The sequence below is a fragment of the Equus asinus genome, chromosome 11 (assembly GCF_041296235.1).
Source record: "Equus asinus isolate D_3611 breed Donkey chromosome 11, EquAss-T2T_v2, whole genome shotgun sequence".
Classification (NCBI taxonomy): Eukaryota; Metazoa; Chordata; class Mammalia; order Perissodactyla; family Equidae; genus Equus; species Equus asinus.
The window spans coordinates 4,447,134-4,463,738 of NC_091800.1; the positions used below are offsets into that span (position 1 = coordinate 4,447,134).

The following is a 16,605-nucleotide window of genomic DNA, read 5'->3' on the forward strand; positions in this document are numbered from 1 at the left end:
TGCTGTTTTCACTTCTACTTCTTTGACTAACGAAGCTAAACATCTTTTTACACAGTTATTGATCATTCTCATTTCTTTTGTGAATTTCTTGTTCTTGTTCTACATCTTTTTTTTTTCTTATTAGTGGTTTTGTTCTTAAGTTTTCATGTACTCGAATCTGTTTTAATGATGATCAGCATTATGACTGCTTAGAAATACCTTTCCTCTCTCACTATAAAATCCTTTCCCCACGTTTTCTTGCAGCACCTTTCTGTTCTCAGTTTTTAAGTCCACGAACCATCAGAATTAGTTTTGATGTAAGATGTGAATGACAGAAGCAACTCTATTTTTTCCCAAATGGCGAGCACACTGGTCCAGCATCATATATCAAATAATCTGTCTTTCCCCCACTGACCTATAGAATGTCTAAAACACTGTTTTTCTTTTTTAAAAGTAATATGTGCCTGTACATGGTATGAAAATAAAAAAGTATGAAAGGGCACACAGTGAAATGTAACTTATTACTGACCCTAATTTTCCTCTCTGGAGGCAGCTCATTAACAGCTCATTGTGTATCCTTTCAGATACTCTATTGCACGCGTAACTGTAAATGCAGGTGGGACATTTATGTTGTTTCTAGTCTTTTGTTGCTTCAAACAGTACTGCAATGAATATCCTTATATACAGTGCTCATCATGCATAAGTAAATCTATAAAGTTCCTGAAAGTAGAACCTGAAAGCTCAAAGAATACGGGCATTTGAAAACTTGGTGATGTCCAATTGCTCTCCAGATACTACACCATATATTTATACTTCTACTAAAACATGTGAAGTTTGACTAGTATCTTTCAAGTCTGGGGGGGTTATAGCCTCTGGGGCCCACTTTTCTGAGGTCTTAGGCAACAGAACTGACAACAAATCTAATGGACACGAAATTCATGACTCTGATTCTTTTCTGAACTTCATTGTTCATTCTGTGGGTAGCTAGTACAAAAAGAACTCCTCAAGAATTTGTAATCTAGTGAGTTGACTTGAAAGCGTGTGTAACTAACACACGGCTAAGTGCAATCAGTACTGGGCAGAACCGCAGCACTCCAGGCAGCGCAGAGGGTTCAGCCGGTTTGGAGGCCGTGGGGAGAGCGAGGGAAGAACGCTACTGGAGCTGGAGGCCCTGGATGGAAAGCAGCTCACGCGAGAATGGCGGGAGGAGACCTTCGTGGTTGAAGAGCAGCACACAATGAATTAAGGAGTAGAAACAGCACTTGAATCCTCTCTGTCAGATGGAAGGCACTGATAGGGACGGGTTCAAGTTAACTTCACAACATTGTTAAAACACCCACAAACCTGTTACACTGTAGAAACTAAATGTTAGTTCTCATCCCTCTAGATTCTGGGACACATGAGTGAGTAAAACAGGTACAAGAAGCCAACGTCACTCACCTTTCCAGTGCTTCTGAAAAGCTAGCTTATGAGAAATGAGATGCTATTTTCTGGCCATGTGATGTCATTAGTTCTACTCTTTGGGTGTCAAAGTGGCCTTTTGGCCACTGAGTAGTTAATCCTCCTCCCTGCCCCAAACAGTATTCTGAATGAGCCAAAGGAAGGCTGCTTCATCTCTACTGGCATCTACTGGTTCCTGCAAATATTTTGAAATTTTCCTCGCCTGAAAACTGGGAATCACAGATCATAATCAGTAGCCTCAAATATCAAAACTTTGTCCCTTTTAAGATAATAGGGACACAAATAACATAAAAGAATTCTACAGAGGGAAAATCTATTATTCAGCATTTTGACAACCACAATTTTACAACTTTTACACTGTTTTGAAGGCACTTACAATCCTAAAGTGACTTCTGAATTGAAAATTAAATTATGTTCAGTAAAAGCTAAGTTAAAACCTTTCTGAATAAAGCAGTCAATACCTCTAGCCGAGGTAAACTACAATCGCGTTGCACCCCAATAATACCTGTCTTAGATGTCGTTACCCCAGATTATTAGCCAAATCTCTTTCTCTCAACACTCTTTTACCAGATTTTCAAGATAACCAAAAAAGTTCCTCTCTCCTTTGGTAAATACCACTTTATAACAACAACAACAAACTGTTAAAATACAGGACTTTATTTGTTTATTAATAAAGTAAATTATTATGATTTTTGAAAAAAAAGTTTAAAAATGTCCAGCCTTCATGTTAATGTAGGTTAGGCCATCCAAAAGACAAAGCAAAGAGCTAACATTAAGTCATGGTCCAGAGTCAGACTTATGAGAAACAAACACAAGACTGGTGGCACTTGATAAGTAAAGACAACCAAAGTAAACTCTATTTCAAATTTGTTTATATAAAAGTATATTAAAGATCACTTTAAAATAGTGTCCATATTTTCTTTTAAATGGGCATAGACTCATCTGCAATCATGTACAAATATAGTAAACTTGCCTGACAGCTTTCTTAAGCTTTTAATACAAATACAATTCCTTGCTTCTTTATGCAACCCAACAAAATAATACAAAGTGAAGTCGTTAGAAAAATATGGACCTTTCTGAATCTATATTGCATTTTTAATTGGAAAATACAGTTCAGATCATACGAAACATGGATTTCAGGTTTATATATTACCTATATCTTACAGATTATTAGATATGGTATTTATTTTGGCTGAATGCAAAAATATGATTAATTTCTTAATAACAGTTAGTTAAAAATACTCCCCATTGATAGCAGTGCTAGTCCTAGAGCAAAGTGTAAGTGAAGCATATCTGTAAGTCACTGTCCACTCAGTGCCCCAAATACGCAGATCCTAACATGAAGCCCTTAATAGACATTTGCTTTAAAGATTACTGAATGGAAACTCACATGTCTGATAAACTTTAATTCACACAATCCTGTAAACATAGTCAAAATCTGTTTCTAATAGAAATAAAATTCAAGTAAACATTGCGTATTTGATTTAAACTAATCTTATATTAACTTAGGACACATTGGATCATAACCACTAAATATGTAAAAAGACTTTAAAAATCATCCACATGTAAAGATGAAACTAAACTTTGTAAACACGTTCCTGGTGGTAAGACTACACTGGCGCTGCTCTGTGGTTTGGCCTGGCAGTACTGGTCAGATGCCTTGAATATTCAAGTAGTTTGGATCCAGGTAAAACCAAGTCTCCTGCCCAATCTGTTTTTAATGGCAATGGTCATACCTGAAATTCAACTTTATTTTCCTTAAATATCATCATATCTGTTCAAGTGTTTGAAGGACCAAAGATGGTACTAATAAATTTTGACAAGGCTTCATTTTGACCGTTTCTCCCCAGAGTTGCTAGCATGAATCAATACCAGTTAAACACCAAAGAGGCAGCCTTTCCGTGATCCCCATTCCACCTGCAGGCCCTTGGGGAATGGTCATTAATACGCAGGAATAAACTCAGCCAAGTATTATTTAGAACGTGGCAAAATGTTGGCCATAAATTAAACCGAAGGGAACTAAAGTGAAAAGCTCTAACTGAAAATTTCTGGAGAAGTGTTTACTATGCTATTAAATATGATGCTAAACAATAGAAATGAAAAGAACTGAGAAAGATTACAACCCCACAAAAGGGCCTGAATAGGTTAAGGGGAAAAGTCTCTTTCCTCAGTTGCTAATCAGGTGCATTCTAATCCTGTGATCTAAATGGAGACAGACTCACAGAAAGGAGCAGTGAACACGTCTGAAAGTAGTCAAGTGAGTTTAAACACGTACTATTTCCCTGTAATATGCAAACCGCCAAACTGAAATGATGTTTTTGGTTGGTAATTGATATCCCTTAACTCTCATACTTAAAAGTTTTCTAGAACCAAGATTATTAAGATTACAGAGTTGAAATAAAGGTATAAGAATTCATATTACAGTATTCTAAATTGTATTTTCAAAGATAACTCATTCCTTTGGTTCAAAGGGAAAAAATGTTACTTCTTTTTAAAATCTGACGTTAGTATAGCCAATGGAATTAGATAAATCCTATAAATTGTAATGGTAAATAAACTGTAAACCTGGAATAGTTGACTGTAAAATTTATACTCCATTAGGAAATTATAGAGCTATCTCTAGTATACTGTTTGGTGTACAGAAGGTACTCTAAAAATATTTGTTGGATGAATGAAAAGTAAGGTTATTTTGCAAAATTAGAAATCGAAGAATGTTTGAGGTTATCCAGTCCAACTGCTTCCAACGCCCCTCGCCCAATCCCACTTTGCAGACAGGTAAACCATCACTGTTGGTACCTATAGATTCTGGTTAAGATTTATCTCTACCCACTACTGGAAGCAATCAATCGTTTTGGTTTCTGTGTGTGTATTTGACTAAACAGTATAAACAAGGAGTAACATTTCTACATCTTTTCTCCTTAAAGAATACTGTATTTTTCTTTAGAATTAATGCAACAATTCCTGTCATTGAGATTAGATTTCACAAGGAAAAAGGGGTTATGTGTCTAGGCAAAAAGGGGTTGTTGTTAGGAAGTCAGATTTAACATTTTGCATTTAAGAGTGGAATCCACTGCTCAGAGACTGGAAGCTTTAAATGACTACTCAGGTTAGAATTGCTTTCCTGAGAGCAGTATTACGCTAAACAGTTTAACCCTAGTTCAAATTGCATTTTAAGTCACCGTTTAAGCTGTTACAGGATTACTACAAAAAGTTTCAAAGTAATTTTTAGTCATTACCTAAATTGAAATTTGAAAGGCAGCTCAATAGCATGCTGCATTCTAAGTACCTTGGGACTGAAATATTTAACAGCTTACAAGCCTGCCTATCCTCCTCTTTACACTTTTCTTCCAGCCACTTCTAGCTGTTCCTACTGGGTCCAATGCTTCTATAGCATGCGTACCTTTGTGCTTTCCTGCCCATATAAATACCCAGGAAAGTTCAACAAAAAAGTAATTTGAAAGCAGAAACAAAAAAGTTCTTAAACTGCCAAGCTGTCTTTCAGCCTTGGGCAAGACTCTACTCTACATGGTTGGATTGATGCTCAGAACTAAGCCTTCAACGGATTATACAAATGTGCTCCCTATTTTAAATGATTATATTTAGATATCTGAATCCTTCTGAGTGTTATTTTATAGCCAACAATAAAAAAATCTTTATTAAAGATGTTGAAAAGTATAAAACAGTAATTACAAATTAGCAAACACCCAATTAAAAAAAAAGCCAGTTATTTTCTTTTCCTTACACAGTACAAGCAACAGCAATTTGGATATTACTATTCACTTTCAGCGACCATGCTGCCCTGGATGCATTTCACTTAAGACAAGTTTTTAGCTTGTGTTTCTGGAGTGAACATTTATATGGATACTAAGAAACAGCTCTAATAATGTAACTCAGGTATCAGAAAAATACATATGCCATGTTACCATGTGATTTGATAGCTCATATTATAGCATCTCATAGTGTTACTTCCAAAGTAAAATTAAGTCCCTTTTGTGGCTGTAGGTCAATGCTGCACAAACGGGCTAACTTCAGATTAAGGCATGCTTCCCGCTCCAGAGCAGTGCTTCTGTGGGTCCAGGATCTGCACAAAGGCTTCCTTTGTTAAGAAATACATCTTCCATTAGACTTCAATTATTTCATTCCATTGATCATTTTCTTGCAAATAAAACTGAAAATATCAGTCCATAATATGTTTTTATAAACCTATAAAACCAGAAACAATGAGTTATTAGTTAAAACCTGATTTTTAATTCTAAAAATAAGATTTATTAAATGGCTCTGCGGGCTAAAGTATAAAGCTGCTAATATAACACGATAGGAAAGAAATACTTTGATACCACTAATTCTGTAATAATAGTGAAGATTTCTATTAGCAGCATATAAAGGATATCACTGACTTCTTCCCCAGAAGCAATCGAGAGCATTTTAAAGAGGCAGACCCTTACAGTTCTCCATTACTGTTCACTTGGACGTAATCTGAGGAGGCGTCTTATCCATACCTTTCTAAGACGCTACAGGATGTAGGGAAGTACCCATAGCAACAGTTACAGGAACGTGTCCGTTAAGGATTCTCAACAATCATAAGCATTAGCCATTTTTCCGCCTACATTAAAAAGAAATGTAGAACCACTTCTGAGGACCCCTGTCTGAGGACCAGCTGCAACACCACAGCCCCAGTTCTCGGTGGCAGTGACCATGACATAGGATGGCCACACAGGGCTCCTGCTGCTGGTCTCCAGAGGCCAGTCTGCTCTGCAATGAGCCCCGCCTGAGTGCCTGTGTTCTGATGCTGTCTAGGCCTTAGGCTCTGCCTATAACTTTGGACACAGGCTCCAGGTCCTTTGTGGGGAACTGAATGCTAACAACAAACACCAAGCAAGGAAACACATGCTCCCCTAATTGAAACTCCCGATGAGAACCCTTTGAGAAAAATGAACTCCTGACACAGAGAAGTTGAGCTAATAAATGTGTATTGCCCTAAGCTGCTAAGTTTGTGGTAATGGTTTACATAGCAATAGGTAACCAATAACACTATAAATAGGTTTTGAAATATCTAACAGCTATGCAAGATGCTACTGAGCCACTGAGCTTAGCTCCTGACTTAAATATAGATGGCTGTCTTCTTTGTTTTTAAGCATCAGGAGAGAGAGTTCACTACATCCTTTGCCGTTCAGCTGACATCTTAGACAGGACCCTGACTGCTTATAGTACTATCTATACTTATCTGTCTGCAATGTCTTCTATTGCTATTTCAATTAATTCCTCTGGCTATTGTCTCTGGGCACCCAGATTAAAGAATGGCTGATCAATGCACTTGCTCTTTTCCTGTATCTTTTACAAAGTAAATAAGACCAATGAACCTCAAGTCTTTTTTCAGCCCTCAATTTTAGTAACTCCTCTTTGGATCAAATTTCTTCAATAGTGGGCAAAAGTTTCCCCTTTTTTCCCAAAACTAATTAATAAGGTACTGTTTACTGAAAAGGTTAGTTGTCCATATACCAATCCTAAACAATTTTTATTAGTTTTTTCATTAATCTACCAATAAATATTTACTAAGGTTGTGCTAGGAGTGGTAAGAAAAATGGGACATAGGCAGATGTTATCTTCCAATCTCAACTACCTAATTTTGCTGATATAATTGAAAGTGTAAAAAATTGAATCATAAATTGCTTTGAGATGATGAAATATGCAAGTTAAGCGCATTTGTTCAAGGAAATTACCTTTATACTGTCTTACCTTGCTCTTATTCAATTGGTTAGTTATGAACAAGTGGTACTCAATTTTCTATTGCCACTGTAACATGGTTATTTGTCCCTGCAAGCACATAATTATATATGATATGACAAAAAAAGAAGTATCAAGTTTCTGGCTACCTGGTAAAATTGATGATTACGGTAAAAGCAACTCTTACGTAACCACTAAATAGGCTTATCGTGCCAACTATTTGTCTTCCTGTAGAACCCAGAAGTAAGTTCAGCCCTGCTAAGAGCTCAAAGTCTGGTTTTAGGCTTATCTTTGTGAAATGTCCACTGGCTTTAAAGCTGTTCAGTAGCAATAATTAAGAAGTCCACAAAATGAATTTTCCCTTGATCTTATACAAGGGGTCTAATGATACTAATCTTAAGAGAATAACTTAAATGCTGCTAAAAGCCAAAGAGATAGCCAAAAAATCAGAAATTCTGACAGCAGGTTTTCAAGTTCTTAGGGTACTTCCTAGACTTAGTACTATTTGACCTGAATGTCCAAACCATTTTTCTACACTACAAGAAGATAAGGACAGTGTTGTCACTAATATTAAGAACTACCACAGGTGTATTGTAGGCTATAATGCTAGTGAGCGGCCAGACGATAGGAGAAACCCAGGCCCCTTCTGTCTTATCAACTGTTCTATAATGCATCCCTAATTCATGAAATGGTTAAGAGTCACCAAGAAAAGGTTAAAATATATACAGTGCACCCTTTTTATAATAAGGCAGCAAAGAGTGCAATGCACTTCAAAAAATTATTTTCAAATAAGCAAAAACTAGGACCTTAAAGAATAACCTTGTTCAAGTGTTATTCAGAATGTTATGCCAAAAGAATTTCTACAGCTGAGGTAAAGAAGTATGTGTCTACGTAACAAAAAAACCCCCAACTGTGAACAGAACAAAACACAGCAGCAGCCATTTCACTTCCTCACTCAAACCCCTTCTCCAGAAAAGCTACCAATAAACACTAACACCCATATATGAGATTTTATTAAAAAGTTCCACATAGTTTAGTATTTTAAAATATCACATTATTTTGATTTTTCCATATTTATTAAATCTGGTGATTTTCATTTTAGCCAGATGAAGCAATGTTTCCAGACGACAAGTGTTACCTGATCTGACGGTGCTTTCTTCAGATCCATTCTCTAGCCACTGAGACTCACTGTCCAATAACCGGTTTTTTGATTCACTAAGTGGTTTGACAGGAAAGGGTTGATTTGAGCCAATACTGAAAAGAGGAGCAAATAATTTAGTAAACAGAGTAATGCTCAATCAAGGATACTTAATTAATAAGCAGCAAATTAGTATTCCTTCTCTTAAATATGTGAGGGCAACTCATGAGATCTCAGCACTCTGAAAAAACTATCTTCAAAAGAAAACTATGCCCCCAACCCCCCATTAAATGGCTCTCTAGACCCAAGACCCTGTTCTTCACTATTGCCGATGAAAAGAGACAAAAGAGAAAAGCTGCTGCGGCCGGTCTGAAGCGTCTTTAACACGTGTTAATCGAGAGCCATAGGTACACAAGGACACGTGAGGATCTATGTCTGTGGCAGGACAAAAAAGTTACCTGTCATTTCCCAAGTTTTCTGCTTTTTACCTCTGCAGTTTAGATCTAAGGGGAAAAAATGATTTAGTGATTTAGCGTAGACTTATTTTTCTAGCTAAGGGATCCAGGGAGGGAGGGAACGAGGAACGAGAGGAGGAGGAGGAAAAGGGAACTACCATCTGTTGTGTCCTGCTCCGGGGCAGACACGGCACCAGGTGCTTCAGGCACAGTACCTCGACCTCGCAGCAGCCCTGGGAGGCAGGACCGCCCTCGTTTCAGAGAGCTGGAAGCGGAGGCTCAGAGAGCTTCAGTGACTTGTTCAGACCCACACGAACCGAGAGCTCTAGGTCTTAAGGCCTCAGGTTCAAGGTTCTCAGGCCGATGTTCTTCTAACATTAACATGCTAGCTTGGAATTCATAACTTCTCCTCCCCCACATTTACTTATGCAGTAAATACGTTTCAACTGTTTCACTTTGACACAAGTATCTCTCTCTTTAAAATTTCATTAAAAATTAACTATTTCTCTAAATTTATGAATCAGTTTGCTTGCCACGCAAATACTGAAAAAATATCTTCTAAGATGAATGAATGAGAAAAAATTTTATACTTGTATTTTTAAATCCTCATTAATATTATTTTCACACTGCAGTTAAAATGTTTATCAAAATAAAATGTTGAATAGTACAATAACTAATTTCTTTGAAAAACACAACTGATATAAACTAATATTATCAAATCTTGAAGAAACGTCCTGGTTTCTAGGAAGATGCAGCATATTTAGGGCCCATGCTTCCTGGTTCACCCAGACATTTCCAGTTACACGTGATTACCCCGGTTAACCATTAAGCAAGCATTCTCTTTCTGACTCTCAAAAGTGGTCTAGTTTGGTGGATTTGGGATGATAAAAAATATGTTTATCCAAAGCATATCAAGTATATACACACATTAACCCTCAGTTAAAAAAAATTTTAACAAAATTTCTGTTTCCTTATCTATGCAGGCTTATGAAATTACTATTCTATTTATCTAGAAGATATTGTAAGTAACACATACATATAGTTTGCTTTGTAATGAATACTGAAAAACAATGACAAGAAGCACACACACCTTCTGGCATATTCGTTTTGGTTTGAAACAGAAGCTTGCTCTGGATCCATCCCCACCAGGCGAGTTGGGAAACTGCAACCATCACCCAAACTGCATAACAGAAAATATCAGTAATGATTGAAATCATATTACGTAAACCAAAGTGATCAGATTTAACACTTATTTTTTGGAGGCATGGTATAAATTATCATAACTTGTCATTTCAGAGAATAATTCTTAACATTTCTAATTTAGAATGTTAATCAGCCTCCATTAAAAAAATAAGCCTTTTTCTTTTATAATTTACATACACTTAAAAACCATATCTTGAGCTCCTTATTGCTGGAGAAGGAGAAAAGTGCCCTGTATCCTTTCAGGACTCTTGGTCTTTTGGGCGCGACAGAAATCGACTGAGGGAAGAGGGAGGAAAATGCCCTGGATCCCTGCAGGATTAATTTATTCAAAAAGGAAATAATAGAAAAAGAATCAACATGCAAAAGTCTTGTGAAGAAAATGAAGGAAAACCACAGAACATGCCAAAGGCTGAGGCAGACCGCCCTTCGGAAGATGTACCACAGGAGGCAGAAGGAAATCCTCAACCTTCCGAAGAAGGTGTAAGCCAGGAGGCAGAAGGAAACCTTAGAGGAGGGCTGATTCAACCTGGCCAGGGACTTAAAGAGGACACTCCCGTTAGGCATTTGGACCCTGAAGAAATGATTGGAGGAGTAGATGAGTTGGAAAGGCTTATAGAAGAGTTAAGAAGAGTAAGAAACAAATTTGTGATGATGCTTTGGAAGCAAAGACATTCACGCAGCCGTCCTTATCCTGTGTGCTTTAGGCCTTGAATTCTTTTTTTGTCTGATATTAAAATCTGGCCCCTGCTTTCTTTCTGTTAGCATTTTCTGATGTATCTTTGACCTTCATTTTACTTTTAATCGTCTGGTGGAATTTTGTTTTAGGTAGTTTCTTTGTTACCAGCACCTCACTGGATTTTGTATTTTAAACCATTCTCTAGGTCTGTTTTTCAATTGGGAAGTTTCACATATATGCATGAAAATATGTTCATTCCATATTGTAAAGTAAAACATAACAGGTTACAAAGCAGCATATTTAGTATCAGCTCACATATGTAGGATAAAATCCCAAATTGTGTGTGTGCGTGTGTACATACATACACATATCAAAAACTTAACTGTGCTTATTTCCGTGTGGTGTGAGTTTTTCTTTTTGCTTATATGTATTTTTTAATGAACACGTGTCACACACACAAAAAATTAAAATTTTTTTAATAAGTAAGAGTCAATCAAATAATTTGTAACCAGCTTATAAGGGCAATGGGGGCACCTAAACTCTTGATGAAAGAACTATTAAAAAATGTAAACCTCAAATTGCCTCTGGATGTCTCAGCCAGAGGAATAAAACTGGCAATTACTACAGAAAGGAAAAAAAAAAAAACAACAATATCTTCCATGGCTACTAAGATTATAATACTTCAAACATAGATATTCAAATATTTGGGTAACTCACCTACTCATCACAATCATTTAAGACCTCACAAAGGCTCAAACTGAAATTCAAGACCTAAGTTCCACATGTTTATTCATTCAACCACATTCATTAAACAAATATTTACTGAATGCCTACGATGTTCTGGGTACTATTTTAAGGGCTAGGGATATAGTAGGGAACAAAAGAGAAAAAATCTCTGCCCTCAAGAAGTTTCCAGTCTAAGAAAAGTAAAGATACACCTTACTTTCACATTTTAGAAACATCAAAATTGTCTTCAAGAGAGACTTTAACCTCTAGACAAGATGGATTAACTGGTAAGTTTTACCTCCTGTTGTAAACAGCCAGAAAAGCGAACAGTATATACAAGTGTTTTCAAAACAAGCAGCACAGAACTGTGGTCTCTGAAAGAAGAGAAACCAACCCAGTAAGTCCCAGCTTTCCGCCAGGACCTGAGCATCAGGAGGGGAAAGCAGCAGAGCAGGGGGGCCTCACTGAAGCGAGGTGACAGACGGGGGGTTCTGAGGTGAGGTGGCCTGAATCTATCCGACAGAGCTGAGGAAGAAGGAGATGCGAAGAAAAGGCTACAGAATTCTGCACAGGGTTTTACTGGAGTCTTCCAATGAATACTAAGCTACACACGTGAATGTGGGAAAAGAACAACTGGGAAGTGTGCCGTGAACAGTTCACAGAGCTGGTGCCCAGGACACGGAAGGCGTTCAAATTTGACCAGCCAGAGCAGAGAGATCTTACTGGACACCCAAGTTCAGCAGAGACCCCAGCAGGCTCCCACCTTTGTTGAAGGCTAAACATGCCTTAGAGAAAACGCCAACTTAACAAAGCTTAAAACAGCCTTAAAAAGGACCAGGCTGAAACACAAGTAACTTAACTGAGCCAAAACAAAACTCAACATTCTTTAAAGGGAGACAATAAAATTTAAACACGCAGAATTCAAAATGTCCACCATCCAATCAAAAATTACTAGCATGAAAAGTAGCAGAAAAATGCAATCCACTAAGAAAGTAAGAAAAAACAGTCAACAGAAAAGAATTAGAAATGACTATGAAGACCTGAAACAAGGACTTTAAAATAGTGATTATAAAGATGTTTGTGACTCAACAGGAAAGAAGTGGATATAATGAAGAGAAAGTAAGATATAAAAAAAGAACCAAATTGAACTTCTAGAACTGAAAAATCTAATATCTGAAATGAAATTTCACTGAATGAGCTTAACAGTAGAGAAGACATTACAGAAGAAAAGATCAGTGAACTTATAGACATAGCAATAGAAATTATCCAAAATGAAGCAAAGAGAAAAAAGAAGGGGGTGGGGAGGGAGGGACATGATAGCAATGACCTGTACGTCACAATCAAGCAATTTAGCAAGTGTTTATTTAAGAGCACCCGAAAAGCCAGTGGCAGGAGTGCACAGGAAGAGTGGGAGCAGGCAGAAAACACAATTGAAGACATATGATGAAAATATTCAAATATGATGAAAACCATAAATTCACAAATCCAAGACACCTAATGAACTTCAGAGAGGATAACATAAAGAAAACCAGACCAAGGAACTCCATCGTCAAACTGCTTAAAACCAGTGATAAAGACAGTATCTTTAATGTAGCCAGGAAAAAAAGACTGAGTAATTTACAAACAGTGGAGTAAAGATGAGAGTGAGGCTGATTTCTTGTCACAAACAACACAAGCCAGAAGACAATGGAACAGCATCTTTAAGGAAAAGAAAACAAACCAACAAACCTGTCAAGGTTGAAATCTGTTTACAGAAAATAACCTTAAAAAAAAATAGTCTGTATTCCAACCAAAGTGGAAAAACCTTGTAATGCAGGAGACAAGAGATAATATACACAGGAGAGTGGTGCACTTGAAGACAGAGCAATAGGATCCATCCAAACCAAACACAGAAAAGAGACGGAAGAAAAGCTGGACCGTGCATCAGTGAGCTGTGGGGGGGCTGTGAGTGGACTGAGAAGCATGAACTGGAGTCCCTGCAGTAAGGAGGGGAGAGCGATGACAGAAGTATTTGAAGAAATAACTGTTAAAATATTTTCCACATTTGATGAAAGTTATAAAATCACAGATCCAAAAAGCTCCACCAATCCTAAGTTCAAGAAATATGAAGAAAACAACACCAAGCCACATCATAATCAAATTGTGTGAAACTAGTGCTCAACAGAAAATCTTAAAAGCAGTCAGAGAAAAAAAGACACATTACATATAAAGTAAAAAAGATAATAACGATCACAAACTTCTCATCAGAAAAAAATGTAAGGCAGAAGACAGGCAAGCAACATCTAGAATTCTATACCAAGCAAAAATGTCTTTCAAAAATGAAGGCAAAATAAGTCATTTTCAGACCAAAAAAGGCAATACAGTTAAGGAAAAAACTCCACAACAGTTACAAATATGTCACTTGATTTTCAAATATTTTTTCCCTTTCTATAATGACTTTGGTATACAGACGGCCTAGGATGGCTGGGAATTTGGGAGAAAAGGAAACTATGAATCATCTTGAGCACACATTCTCATTTAGATTTGAGGTAAAAAGACACAATAGAATATATAATCTGTGATGGAATCTTTTTTTTTTTTTAAGATTTTATTTTTCCTTTTTCTTCCCAAAGCCCCTGGTACATAATTGTATATTTTCAGCTGTGGGTCCTTCTAGTTGTGGCATGTGGGACGCTGCCTCAGCATGGCCTGATGAGCGGTGCCATGTCTGCACCCAGGATCTGAACCAGAAAACCCCAGGGCCACCGAAGTAGAGCATGCAAACTTAACCACTCTGCCACGGGGCTGGCCCCTGTGATGAAGTCTTTGAAGATATGGCTAATAAGTAAAAATCCTTATAATTCTCCACTTCAAGCAACTTATTTTCATTTTAAAGCAAAAAGAGTGATTCTTATTTTTTATAAATCATCTTTTTTCCCTACTTTTCTTTTAAATATATGCCCAAACTCTCCTTTACCCTATCTAGTAAAAAACACAAAAAATAAAATATTTTATACAATCAAGATATTCTGAATTTTCATTCTCAAGGCTCATAAGAATGTCATTATATATTGAATTCTCTAAATCTTAAATCATTTAACCAGAGAGACAGAGACTATCACGTACTCCATAATTTCTGAGACCTGCGTTTTATAAATTACCTTGAAAATATTGGAAGTAGCCAATATTTCTTTTCATCACCAAAGACTTGTCTCCAATTTTTACTGCATCCAAGAGAGAAACCATTTCCATCAGGTCCATAGGAAAATGTGGGTGCACGGAATGATTCTGTTTTATGTATATATGAAAAAAAAAAAAGAGTTAATCTATTTAAAAATTATAGGAGGGATGGAAAGTACCAATTTTACTGCTTTATATCTTTGATATCGAAAGCTACAAATATAATTCAAAATGAATTGCATATTTCTAACAATTAAAAGATAAATTTCTGAAACTTATTTCGGAAAAAATATTACCTCTGAATATTTCTTCACCCTTGAAAAATGAAAATGTCAAAATGATTATCTAACATTACTGAAAATCTACTGAAGTGTTCAGTATATCTTACTTTGTTTTGGTGTATGTGTTTTCTTAAAGATATTCTAATTCTTGCAACTTCATTCATTCATTATTTATGAACTTCCTACTATGCGCCTGATGGCACAGTACCAGGTATTTGGGATCCAAAGATAAATTAGATGAAATTCCTACCAAAGAACCCAGAGTCTAACAAAGTCTAACAGAATTACAATGTGACAGATACGTATGTGTGTACTGCAGGTGGGGCAGTGGAAGGTGAAATGTGGAGGAGGTGATACTTGAGCACAATCTTAAATAATGAGTAAGAGGTGAGGAAGCAGAGGGTGACTAGAGACCGTTATTTCAAGCTTGGTTTGAAAACTGATATAGAGTGAGAGAGAAAGAGCTAAGTTTCATAAGAAAAGGGTTTTTTTCTTTACTTAAAAACAGAATGCACAGATGTTAGCTCAGGGCCAATCTTCCTCAGCAAAAAAAAGGCTAATCTTCCTCAAAAGAAAAAAAATAGAATGCATTTTGGCATGTTTTATAAGCTAAGGATAAGAAGTGGCCAGGGAGAGATTGATTGGGAAAGGTTGATGATACAGAGAAGTAAAAACTGATGAAAGAAAATTCTAGAAGAAATGGGATAGCCTCTAAAAAGCTCTAAAGATTAACATTAGGTACCACCAGAAAAAGACATCTTGTCCTCAGAAGTTAGAGGAAGGGTAACAGTGATGGGTTTGAAAGTAGAAATGTTTGTGTGAGGTTATAAGTGTGGGAAGATAAGAATTTACTTGTGCTGACTTACAATTTTTTTATGAAGGGCTCATAAAATGAGTAAGGAAATTGGGGAGAGTGGTGAAAATCTGGAATAACTGTTGTGGGTAGTAAGGTGACCTGATCAAGAACACACATTATTGGGGCCAGCCTGGTGGCGCAGTGGTTAAGTGCACATGTTCCGCTTCAGCAGCCGGTTCAGATCCCGGGTACAGACACGGCACCACTTGGCAAGCCACGCTGTGGTAGGCGTCCCACATATAAAGTAGAGGAAGATGGGCACGGATGTTAGCTCAGGGCCAGTATTCCTCAGCCAAAAGAGGAAGATTGGCAGCAGATGTTAGCTCAGGGCTAATCTTCCTCAAAAAAAAGAAACACACATTACTACCAAATAAGAGTTGAGGGCTTAAGCGAGGTCTGAGACCAAATCTGTAGTTGTAAGCATCACCACGGGAGTGAAATTGCCTTCACCAGCTTTCTACAGCCCCAGTGTACAGGTAGATAAGATGGATATCTGGAATAACCTAGGTCATGCGTGCAAGAGTTGCTAAAGTCATCTACCGTAGGATGTAGAAGAGAAAATGGAGAGAAATAAAGCCAGAAGGGAAATACACACTTGGGAGAAAAGTGTTGGAGAATGGAGGACTCAGTAACCTACAAAAGGAAGTACATTAGAGTACAGAAAAGGGAGAGATGAAAGGATAAAGTCTGTGGTAAGAAGAGAAAATTCAAGTTGAAAATTTCAGGGGCTCCTCAGTTCCAAGTGATTAAAAAGCTCAGTGTTTGGTTACGGGAATGACTGGCCACCAGAATCAAAGGGACTGGCTTGCCTGTTTGAGAGGACAGCAGTAGTTTGAATATAGAAACTCTTTCACGTGGGGAAATGATCTCAAGGTAGGCAGGTGACAGTCAGTAAGAAGGGTAGAGGTTATAGCCAAAGGATAGATCAGAATACTTTTAAAGGAGAG

At 37.1% G+C, this 16,605-nt stretch overlaps 2 protein-coding genes across 11 annotated transcripts in view; one reads left to right on the forward strand and one right to left on the reverse strand.

The window, feature by feature from the left end:
- Positions 1–2,081: 2,081 nt before the first annotated feature.
- The window catches only part of ZDHHC20 (zinc finger DHHC-type palmitoyltransferase 20), a 65,606-nt gene continuing 51,082 nt past the window's right edge, over positions 2,082–16,605 (reverse strand). For 4 of the 10 annotated variants that reach the window (XM_070520375.1, XM_014837141.3, XM_070520377.1 and 1 more), the window contains 4 exons: positions 14,503–14,629; positions 9,848–9,937; positions 8,303–8,418; positions 2,082–5,643 (listed from right to left, as the gene is read on the reverse strand). In XM_070520375.1, coding sequence (XP_070376476.1) covers positions 5,636–5,643; positions 8,303–8,418; positions 9,848–9,937; positions 14,503–14,629 — 341 coding nt within the window. In that variant the 3' untranslated portion in view covers positions 2,082–5,635. Of the gene's footprint in view, positions 5,644–7,176; positions 7,255–8,302; positions 8,419–8,760; positions 8,806–9,847; positions 9,938–14,502; positions 14,630–16,605 lie in introns of all 10 variants that reach the window. The other 6 variants (XM_070520374.1, XM_044777445.2, XM_070520376.1 and 3 more) reach the window with 3 other exon arrangements.
- On the forward strand, positions 10,174–10,810 carry LOC106828560 (transcription elongation factor A protein-like 8). The gene has a single exon (XM_014837149.3). It carries the CDS (start codon positions 10,318–10,320, stop codon positions 10,669–10,671), a length of 354 nt encoding a protein of 117 aa, XP_014692635.3. The 5' UTR covers positions 10,174–10,317; the 3' UTR covers positions 10,672–10,810.

Excerpts from the sequence above, each read along its gene's own strand:
- LOC106828560 (XM_014837149.3), top strand. The coding sequence starts at position 10,318 with ATGCAAAAGTCTTGTGAAGAAAATGAAGGAAAACCACAGAACATGCCA.